This window comes from Geospiza fortis, unplaced genomic scaffold (assembly GCF_000277835.1).
Source record: "Geospiza fortis unplaced genomic scaffold, GeoFor_1.0 scaffold346, whole genome shotgun sequence".
NCBI lineage: Eukaryota > Metazoa > Chordata > Aves > Passeriformes > Thraupidae > Geospiza > Geospiza fortis.
The window spans coordinates 1,239,840-1,251,701 of NW_005054361.1; the positions used below are offsets into that span (position 1 = coordinate 1,239,840).

General features: G+C 39.4%; 1 protein-coding gene across 1 annotated transcript; it reads left to right on the plus strand.

Moving 5' to 3' along the window:
- Nucleotides 1-52: 52 nt before the first annotated feature.
- KIAA1143 (KIAA1143 ortholog) lies at nt 53-11,821 on the plus strand. The gene is made up of 3 exons (XM_014308181.2): nt 53-135; nt 1,230-1,387; nt 9,379-11,821. The coding sequence occupies exons 1-3, from the start codon at nt 53-55 to the stop codon at nt 9,588-9,590; spliced, it is 453 nt and encodes a 150-aa protein (XP_014163656.1). The 3' UTR covers nt 9,591-11,821.
- The last annotated feature ends 41 nt before the right edge of the window (nt 11,822-11,862 follow it).

Sequence of the window (11,862 nt, forward strand, 5' to 3'; positions counted from 1 at the left end):
TCAGCCTCTCCGTGCCCGCGGGGGCTGTGGGGGCCCGGGGCGAGCAGCGGTGATGTCCGGGCTTGAACGGGGCTTTAAAAAGCCCAGGGCGGTGGAGGAGGGGGGTGGTGTGGAAAAAAATGTTCTAGAAGTGCGGTAAAAAAATTATTGTAAAGGAGTTAACCTGAGTTCGAACTGGAGGAAGAGAAATTTAGGTTCGATACATAGAAAAAAATTCTTAGAGGGTGGTGAGACAGGCTGCCTAAGGACACTGGGGATGCCCCGTCTCTGGAACTGCTCAAGACCAGGTTCGATGGGACTCTGAGCAACCTGGCCTAGTGGGAGGAGCCCTTGTCCGCGGCGAGGGGGTTGGAACTGGATGATCTTTAAGGTCCCTCCCAACCCAAAACATCTTGCTGTAGGTCCGTGGTCATGAACTGTGTTGTGATGGCTGGAAAGGCAGCGGGTTTTTTAAAAGGCAGCCTTTCCTGATGCACAGTTTTTTTCTGCTTCCAATGTGATTTTGCATGTGTTTCCCCCTAAATAGGATTTTACAGGATACCTTAAGAAATGAACTTATGGTTTTTTATATACATTTATATATATTCAGTAGATTACAGTAATACTATCTATACTTTTCCTTGCAATATAAAGTTTTCAGGTCCTCTAATATTGGCAAACTTCAGGTTGCTGCACTGAGGTTTGCCTGCCAGAAGGTTTATTTTAAAAAAATAAAAAATTACCTGAATTGATTCTTCTGTCCCAGTGCACAAGTTTGAGAGAGCAGAAACAGGAGTATGATCTTCCTTGTGTCAGTGCTGCTTACAGTGATTTGTTTAGCCAGGTTTAATAACCCAGCCACCATGGACCCACATTTCCCTTTGTGCTGCTTTGAGTACAGCATAGAAGGTTCAAGTTTAGACCCTTGCATTTAAAGCTTTTCTTAGTGTTGCATAGCAGACAGTGCTGCACAGTCAAGATGGCAAAGAAAAGGAATTAATTTCTTGCTTCCCAAGTTCCTTCTGGTCTCTAATTGAAGAAGCCCCTCCTCCCATGCTAATGTTTTCAATGGGAAGCTGTGTCTTAGAGATAGGATTGGAGTGTCCTTTGGATAGCATGTGTTGGGAGGGCCTGGCACTGGCAGTTATGCCAAGTCTCCTCAATAACCTTTTGCAAAAGTGAAACCAAGGAGTACTGGCCCACAGCTGGAGTGATGATCAGGATGGCTTTTATTTCTCTCTTGTCCAGAGAGAGCAGCTTCCACTTGCCGATGATGACAGTGACAATGGCAGTGACAAGGAAGATGAGCAGCCTCAAGTGGTGACACTGAAGAAAGGGGACTTGACAGCAGAAGAAGCAATGAAGATTAAGCAGCAAATCAAAGAGGCCTTAAAGTCAAAAGAATCAGGTGAATTTCAAACTACTAATTTCTTGCTTTGTGTAGTCAAAGAGGTAACCCACAAAAGCGGGTCTGATACTTGCTCAGCTTTCTACTGTTTAATACTACCTTTGATTAGTTCTGAATTTTTCACCTAAATAATTTGCACTCTGGTTCCTAATCTCAAGTCCTTAAGTACATATTCAGGCTGTCTGGCTTTTTATAATGATGTAGTTCTGTGCTTCTTGATTGTGCCCCATCCTCCCTCTAAATACTTCCTTAAATTAATTCTTTTCGTATTTTTGTAAATTAATCTTTTTGTTGTATTATTCCAGTGCACAGTCTTTTGACGTCACCTGTGATCATTTTTTAACTCATTGACTAGTTCAGCCGAATTTGACAGTGGAGTGGATGTTTAAAAGGTAATTGTATGAGTTCATGAAAGAGGTTGTCAGGGTAGAGGCATTCAGGTCTGTGGAAAGAATTGCAGATGTATGGCTTGGGAACATGTTCACTTGCCTGACTGGTCCATGTCATTACTTGCTTAAAATCAACCCCAGTATGTGTTGTGACTTGCAAATACACTAAACAAGATAAACAGATAATACAATAGTGCCAAAAACCAGCAAGGTCCAGACAAAAAATGTTTTTCTGTGTCCTGGTTTAGGGCAAATTTGGGAGAAAACCTCCAAAAGGGGGCCCCCCCAGAAAGCAAACTCATGCAGCCCCTTCCCCCAACTGGTTTGGGAAAAATTTCCTTGGACAGAAGTGGAAAAAACCTGTTTATTTAACAGGTAAAGCACTCCCCAGCACAAAAAATGAACAATATCAGATGACAAAACTTATTCACTGCTCTGAAGAGATGGCAAATTCAGGAAGTCTCTCCTGGCATGGTCGCTCTGTTATCATTTCCTCCGGCACTGGGAATGGCCGCTGCCCAGAGAATGCCCCGGTGGCCACAAAATGCAAACTCTCTGCGCTTCCCAGGTCCCCAGTCCAGAGCAGGTTTGAACAGTTCCAAGAAAAGGGAAAGAAAAGACAGTTCAGGGAAGACTTCCCTGCCTTGACTAGCTAAACTAACTAAAAAGCAAAGAAGGGTCCTGTTCTGCTTCATCTGTGCCCAGACAAAACAATCCAGCAGAGCATGTAGAGGAGCAGTGCAGTTTCTGATAACAAACTCCATGCTTCTTCTTCTCTCTGCCTTTGCTCTCAGAACCAGTCTTGAAGGCAGAGAGTATAATATCCAGTATGAACAGAGCAGAGGATTGGAGATGCAAGCATCATAAAGTCACCCTAGGACACTGCCACAAAGAATTACACAGAATGGGAAGATGGAAGTAGTGTGGGAGGGGCTGCTGCAGTTTTACAGTAAGGATGAGAAACTACAGTTGATGGATACAGTTATGTTAAGAATTTCTGTCAGTATTCATCATTCAGGTGTGATTGACATAAGTGCTTTGAGTGTCCAGAAGCTTCAGTCATCACACAGGGTGTGATGAAATGTAGCTTTATCTTTTGCTGACAGAAGACTTGACAAATTGAATGTAGCTACTGCTGTCTCTAGTGGAAGTGTCTTGACAATTAAGAATATAGGAACTGGAACTCCACAAGTATAAAACAGGAAGGTGAATCATAGAAACTGGACATCTTCTGTGGTTAGCCATTATGGCTATTTACAAAAGCTGCCAATTGAATTTAGAGCACACTGTGAGGCCTAGCCCATGGCTGTCAATATGACATCCTTAGCTTCTCTCTTTGTCTGCCGTTTGGATTTGAAAATTCAGGTTCATGCTGTCTCTGTGTAGATGTATATGTTAAAATTCAAATGGTATAAATGGAGAAGTCAGTAACAGAAGTGGGAGAAAATATGTTGAGAATCTTACATTTTTTGAAAAGCACATTGATGTGAAATCTTAATTTTTATTAACATAGGTTAGCTTGAAACGAAATAAACCACATCCTATTTTCTGCAGGTAGATCTGTACAATCTTACAGATTGTAGATCTTACAAATGTAAGGTCTAAGCAGGTATATGACTTGAATTCCTCTGAGAATATATGCTCAGCTTTGGGCTGACTTCCTGGTGTCTTGTTATTGAAGTGCAATGCATACAGATGCTTGGTGTCGCAGTTTCAAAGTCATCGCAAATTTTCTTTTCACCCTCCTAGTATTGGGAGAAGTTTCAACTTATTGGAAAGAAATATCATGATTCTTTCTGAGCATTGGCTTCCTTTTCATATAAGCAACTTGAACTTGGAGTGATCACAGTAGGAGGAAAAATGATTTTGTAAGGCCGGGCAAAAAGAAGTAGTTGTCCATGAGAATCTATTGAGGTGGAGTCCATGCTGTGAAAAAAGTCCAAAAGAGCTACCAAGCTGAATACACAGTATGAAATGGAAGTGTATTTGAATAGAGTGACTGAACTTACTTGGTAGAAAAAGACATTCCTAAGACATAATTGTATGTAGTGAGGATGGCAGTATTGAGTCCCTGTAGGACTTTGTCACCTCTGCTTATTACCCCTTCAGTCCTTCAGTAACAGCTTGCATTTGGAGGAAAGAATCCACAGCAGTAGGTAGCAAGAGTGTTGGGGACTGCTGCCCTCTGTTCTGCATTGTGTTACTGTTCATTCATCTTTGCAGTTCATATGAGGTCTTCGTGTTCTTTTCCTTTTTATGGCTCATGGGAATAAACAGGGTAAGCACTGTGCACACTACTGTGTTCCTCTGCTATGGAGAGAACCCAGTGTGAAATTTCCAGTGAAGGGAGATGAATGTGACTATGCCAGAACTTGCTGAAGGCTTTTTTGCATTTTGGGCCATTTTTGCACTGTCAGTCTGACCTCTAGATTTAAATTTTGATTTCTAGTCTGAGACAGGTATTTAGACAGCTGTTTACTTTCAGCTTAATAAAGAGAGTTTTGAGTAAGATGAGAGTTTCTTTTACTTTTTTGGCTCTCAATTCTGAAAATGGGAAGTATAAAGAAAGTTTGGTGCTGCATGACTTGGTTGCATTTAATGTTGCTTTGATTTTAATCCCAGAGTTGAAAGTCAAATTAATTTAATAGCTACTAGACATTATTATATAGTCCCAAATCAGATCATTAGTGAAATTACATGAAGCTAAAAAGGTAATAGGAAAGTAAATTTCCCAACTGATAATCTTCCTTTCCAGCATGCATCAATGCTGAGGCACTTTGATAGATCCTTTGAAATGTGCTGCTAACTATCTGTTGTGGATACAAACAGTTTTTCAGAACTTGGGAAGCATTCAGTTTTGAGCTTCTGCCATCTCTTCTCTGATATTGTAGTGATTGTCTCGTTTGAAGGACCTTATCTTCAGGTTTAGGATTGTGATATTACTCCAGAATTTCCCTATCTCATTTACATACTTTCACCTTTGTTTTCTTCTATAACCATTTTGACATGGCTTGAGCTTTTGTTTGTTTTAGTTTTGTTTATTTTTAATTTTAGACACCAGATGTTCCTATGACTTGATTTTTTTAATAGATGAGTAACATTTTTGCATTAATTTGGTAAACCCGGCTGATTAATGTCCTAGCTGCACTTAGTTGCTTCCTAAAGGAGAGCAAATCCTAGCTTTTCTGTTGGCTTTTGCAAGTAGAGTCACAGGGATCATTTTTATTTAGGACCAAACCTTTCTTATATGAGAAAACACCCTTCTATATTGAAACATTTTTCTCCATGGAGCAGAGACTCAGAGGCTTTTTAAAAATAAGTAGTTTGTGTACCAGCAGTGATTTTGTTTAATGTTTTATGCATAATTTTAAAAATTGTCACTGTTGGTTCAGAGACAAAGAAAAATGGTCTTATGAAAAATTAAATTTGCACAAAAGAAAATATGTGAATTACTGCAAGATAGTTTACCTCAGCATTCATTACAGTCTACAAAATAGATTTTTTTTTTCTACTGCTTTTCTTCATATGGCCTCTGGGACACACTGACATATGCAGATGATCAAATTTGGCAAAAGGTATCCTTTCTTTTTCAAAACCTTATAATATTTTTCTTGTTTCATTCTATATGCTGGGTTCTGGGGAAGGACAGTAGAGGGAAGAGGCAAGGAGAATACGGTCCCTGCTGTCTTGGCTATTGGAGCCCTTCCTGAACAAGCACAGGCTTTTCTGATTTAAGCAGCTGGTGTGTCAGATATATCTCACAGAGGTAATACTGCTCTGTGAAATATTTAGCATATATGTGAAATAGCAGGAACCTAAATCAAAGCTAACTTTGCAGTATTTAAGTAAGGAAAATTTTCCCAAGTGTTCTCATAAACAATTGCAACTGACTATGGAGCAAGAGTGACCTTATCTTCAAACCGCCAGTATGCTGAATTCCTGGAGTAAATGCTTCCAAAGGCATGGATAGAGAATGGATGGCCAGAAAGCATTGGAAAGAGCATCTGAAATGGCTGACCTGAACTTCTAATCTTAGAAACCATTAAGAAATTTGCCAGGTTATTGTAATTTTTTTCTTAACCTCCTATCTTTGAATAGACCTATATGGGTTCCACTGTTGCTTCTGACAGTTTAGTGGCACTTGTGTTTCCTGTTGTTGCTTCATTGACATATGAAAACTGCTGAAAAGTGGTGCTGCTAACTACACAAATGACTACTAAATAAAAAAACCCTCTAAACTGAAGAGCAGTATTTCATTTTCAGGCTCTCATTTCTACTTTTATTTTAATATATACCTTGAAATTAATAGAAAAGAAGAAATTTCTGATTTTGTGGTTTCTTAAATTGATGTCACTTGTGAAGTGAGTTTTCAGCTCAACATCTGACTGTGCTCTTGTTGGTCAACCAGTGGTTTGTGATCCAGGTAAAAAGCAGCAATAACTAAGAACAATAGGAATTTTAACTGCTAGTGTAGTTTTTGACTAATTTTTGAGAAGTGGATTTTATTATTTCTCCTGTAGTGCTGTTATGTATTTTACTTCATGTGTTTCAGAAATCCCACTTTCCATAATTCATAATACTAACAGAGTCTTTTATTGGGAATCTGTTTAAAAAGCTACCAACACTGAGATTGTTTCTTTAGTCTTTTTTTTTTGCATTGCTTAATACTAGTCAGTTTTTTGTAGGTCTTTGATGCAAGCAAAAAAGATAGCTGACACATAAGAACTTGGTGAAATTACAAATGATAAAGTGAAGTCATTTTACCAGCTGAAAAAGACAATCTTAACATATCAACACAAATTCCTTGAACTGCCTCATCAATTTTTTTCAAAAAGCATAGTCTGTCCTCACTCTCTCCACATGTAGGCTAGGCCTACTGTGTTTCCTTATCTGCTTCATTCTTTGTCAAGCACTGCCAGCACACACTGCTCTCTGAAGCTGGCCTGGGCTTCCTGCTGCAAGGAATGTCCTTGAGCATATAATGAAATTTTGACAGTGTTTAACCAGGCCAAGAGCTAAAATAATTTCTTTTGATACAGAATGACCTGTGAATAGTATTGTAGCCCTGGAGGTCAGAGCTGAACCAGTTGCCATTTTGGTGGAGTTTTTGAGCTTTGCTGTTTGTGCCCTTAGCTTATTACATGTTGAAATTCATATTGCAAAGATACTTATCAGTTTCTCCATCTGGTTGGCAAAATGAAATTATTTTGTGCAGTTCACAATGTGGGTAGCAGGCCAGTTGTGAGTAAAATTAAAATTTCTGTCCTCTCTTTCTCCATGGATTAAAACTACGTAGCTGTTTATCTGTTTTCTTTTATGGATATGCTTTGAACTATATTTTTAGAGGTTAGGTTTTCAAATTTACCACTCTAAGAAAATGTAGTAATCCATTTGTTAAAGAGTATCCAATGGGGGTTTGACTTTTCTGCTCCTCATGCTTATCCAGTAGCTAGTTGTGTCATTTCCACAGCAGTATGGATACTGTATACAGCACATAGACAGTTGTGTCTGCGCATAAGGGACTATTTGATAGATAGATTTTTTTTTTCCGAATTTGGCTTAATTGGGCCTCAGATCTTGTTTAAATTAAAAGATCTCTATTTCCAAATAAACACTGTAGTTATGCAACAATTAGTAAGAGGAATCATTTGCTATTAAACTTCTTAGCCCAAAAATGGAGGCCTAATTTCTGAGAAAAAGGATGCATCGTGTATTCTGATTCATTAGGTGTAATATGCTTTCAGGAGTTCTATTTCCCTCCCAAAATTTACTGTAGGCATTTCCTAAACTTCTGTATCACATGTACAGCATCTAAACACTTAAGCTGTCTGTGCAGAGTTCACAATGAATCCATTGAGAACTATGCTTTTCATAACTACAGTTTATTATTGCTGCTAATTCCTTGTAACTGTAATGCTTTTTTAATGTGCCAAGAATGAAGTGTTTTTCCTCAAACCTGGTTAGTTATTTTCTGCATAGTAGTATTTTCTCATAAACTAGTGTAGAATCATAGAATCAAGGAAATGTTTGGTTTGGAAAAGACATCTAGGGTCCATGGAGCCCCACTTACAAACCTTGCACTGCTTTGTTGCCACTAAACCATGTCCCCAAGTGCCATGCGTTCTTTGAGCACTGCAAGGGATGATGTTTCCACTGCTTCCCTGGACAACTTGTTCCAGTGCCTGATCACTCTCACAGTGAAGAAAGTTTTCTTGGTGTGCAATCTAAACTTCCCCACGTGGCCATTTCTTGTCCTATTGCTTGTTATCTGAGAGAAGAGACTGATACCTACCTCACTACAGCCTCCATTCAGGCAGTTGCAGAGAGAGATGAGGCCTCCCAGAGTTTCTTTTCTCCAGGCTGGATGACCCCAGGTCCCTCAGGACTTGTGCTCCAGCTCATTACCGTATGCACCTTTTGGAAGGATGCATTCTGTCGAAGCCATTGACAGAATTGGTGCCTGGTTTTTCAAGCTAGGTTTCTTCTTTAAGAGGGTCTCTGAAACTTAAGGCATTCTAAGTTGATGTCTTCATTTGTACCACACAACCCTTAAGGTACCAGATTTATTAGTTGTATTGTTTTGAGAATGCACTGAAGAGAGCTTCAGCCAGTGCTGTGTAGATAACACTGAAATGTTAAGTCTTTTGCCTTAGTGCTGATACACTGAGGAAAGAATTTATGCTAAAGAGAAAAGTTATTTATTGGTTTTAATTAAATAGCACATAATCTTGTCAAACACATTTCTGTTGAGTAATGAATTTCACAAAAGTAATTTAGGAAAAATATCTTGCACAGAACCTACGGCTCCTTAACATTCTGTCACAGATACATTATAAAAATTGCAAACTACTGCAGCATGAACTTTGTGTCTGATTCACGACTTTACATTACACTTTATCTTCCAGAAATACTGCCCTGATGCTGTTACTTATGCAGTAGCTTTCCCACTCTGCCTGATAATCATGGAAGGGACTTCTCCTGTTTTCAAGATTGTTGTCTGCTCCTCTGCATGCACTAGAGCAAAATTGGTCAGTTGGAATAGTTGGGTGATTTTGCAGATACAAAGAAACCCTGAAACTTTCATCCATTACAATAATAAAGGGGAGGTTTTTTTACCATGTGATCTTTTCAGCTGTCTCAGCAGGACAGAATATATTAGGGAAAAAAAGTTTTTCTTATATATGTACCATTTTATTATTTAAAGAGATGCCATAATTCTGAAATAAGTGCATTTGTTGTAATGAATTTTACAAACACTGAAGCAGTGTGAGAGGATCCTATGAAGTTCTTCTCTCCATTTTGGTAAGTGAATGTGAATGGAATGTGAGGGAAAAGCTCTACTGCTCACAATCTTTTCTAAGTTAGAGCTCTGGTTAGTGAAACCCCATTTCCAATAGGAACTGCAGGAGGATTGTCTTCAAGGGCTGGCTGACATGAAGCAGGTGTGTGTACATGAAGGCCATTCATTGATACAGAGTTTATGGCAAAAAGCACATTTTCATGATTGTTGTATTCTCAGAGGCCTTACTGATTTTGGTTCAAGGTCTGTATGTGTTTGTGAACATATGCAGGTGAGTTCTGACTTTACTCTCTTTATTACAGATGATGAACCAGAACCTGCTGATGGAAAAATTATGTTCAGGAAACCAGCCAAACGGTCATCAGAGAAGTGTTTGGACTTCAATGTAAGTTCAAGTAAGAAGATGAAGGAAGCAAAGAAAACCAAGGGGGAAGCAACTACTTCTCAGAGTACAGCTAAGCAAGTGAAAAACAGCAGTCTTCTCTCATTTGATGATGAGGAAAATGATGATTAGGGGTTTTATTTTTTTATGCTTGCCTGTCTAGAGAACTGGATAACATTGAGGGCTTTCATAGGAACAGAAGCATGGTGTCTGAGTCTTCTCTTATTTTGCTATAGTCCAACTAGAGAAATAATGTATATAATTAGCATGAGCTAAGTCTTTGCAGTTAGTTGGATCTGTATGTCATGTGTTAATTTTAAAAGAGAATTTAACCATGTATGTAAAAGCTATTTGAGGTCACAAATGAGTAGCAAATTATAACTGTATATATTCAGCTTACAAATTTGCAGTCTATTTTAAAATGCCCTCCATTACTGAAATGTATTTCCTCTATATTGAATAGCCTTCGTTGGCAATTGTGGTTTTTACCTGTTATTATTGAAATTCAAAATAGAGACACTTCATTGCTGTGAAACAGAGACTTTCTGTCTCACAGCTTAATAAAAGTTACAACCTCTGCATTTGTGATTTGCAAGATTAGCTCTTGCAGAGCCTTATAGTAAATGAGGCTCCATTTGCTAAATTCATGTTGTCTTGATCCTGTCTTTAGTGAATGCAGTCTAAGAAACATCAAATTCATTTGAATTGTTTGTAATAGCAAGGTATAAAGATTTTGATTCTAGTTGATGGTATCAACTAATGCAAAAGAAGCCTAAACCATCGAAGATTGTGCACTTTGGTTTTGACACTGATGGGCTCAGTGGTTTGATGGTGTTTTGGTGTTTTTTTTTTAAAGTATATTTGTTCCAGTTAACTACTTACATGTTCATATTTATTTGGGATCTCAGACAGCTTGTTTAAAAACCGTATTTCATCTTTAAGCTGGGAAAAGCATTAATTTAGTTTTCTTCAAGTAGGGGGGAAGTTGTAAACGGGGAATTTAAGCCAAGAAACACTATAGCTGTGTGTGTCTTGGTTTAAGACAGTTCCTGGGGCAGACACTCCAAAATGAGTTACTGCCCCTTTTAGCTTTAACTGCCTCCCTTTCACTGATGAGCAGAGATGAAAGCAAGAACATATAAGTGAAAAAACAAAAGTTTACTAAAAATTGAAACAGCAACAGGCAGGATAACAGTAATACAAAGGTGCTGAATGCCATGGACTGCTTGGGAACAAAGAAGACAAGATGGCAGAGAAATGCCTCCTCAAAAATGTTGGCCTCTATAGAAGACCACGTGGTTCAGGGGACAAAGACAAGCTGGTGGAAAAGCCCCTTCTTCTAACCATGTGTTGGAGAGAGAACAAAGGGAAAAAAACCACCACAGCATCTGAAACTCCGTGATTATGAAAGTCCCTCTTCTCCAAGCAACAACCAACGAGGAACAAGGACAAAACAAAAAGAAACCTGGACTCCAAAACCAGTCAAATGCTGCTGATCCATTTGCTCCACATCACCAGATGGGGTCTCTCTCCAGGCAGCAGCAGCAGCTCCATCAACAGTGGCAGCTGGAACTGGTCAGTGGCTGGAATTCATGGGGGGACTTGGCCTCCTCCTCAGCAGAAGATGATAGGCAGAGGCCTGGGGCAGCCCAGGCTCCACACCCTCCCTGCTGCCCCTGAGCACTGCTGGGCACTGGAGTGACCATATGGAGCAGGGGCTGTTCTGTTTTTCCCATTGTGGTGCCATGGCTGGCCATCCCAGGTGACAGCAATGAAAAAGGAAGGAAAAAAGATCAGAAGAGAAAGTCCTCCCTGGCCCAGAGACCAAAACAAAGGGGAGCTTCTGCCTTGCACTGCCTCAGCTCCTCAGTAGCTAGTTGGAATGAAGGAGAGGTCTGTGTAAGTGTTGTCTCATTTTAAAGGGATCCTGGCATCTTCTGCCTCCATGAACCTGGGACAAGACTCTGTGGTTCTGCTTCTGACCCCCAGGTCTTAAAGGGAGAGTAAAAATCTCTGGCAGAGGGGGGTAGAAAGAAAGTGTCCGTTTCAGCATCTTTTCTGTAACAGGACAGAAATAACACTGAGAGCTGATGGGATTTTGGAGAACAAGGTGGTAGGAGTGCCACTTGTGACCTTGAAATTATTTGCATGTATGGTGTGTTCTGTAACCATATGAAACCAGTTCTGCTATGTGACAGGACATTTGAAATTACTTGGCCTGTAAAGCTTCATCGAGGAGCAAATTTCAAGTTGCTGTGTGAAACAGCTGGTTTTAGTTTGTTCATCTGGTAGTAAATGATAAATTATGCTTTCTTGTAAGTGGTCCAAAGATATTTTAATAAAAATTTCAGTACATGAAATGAGATTTTTTTGCCTCCTGATATTGGAGCCTTCTGTACCTGCT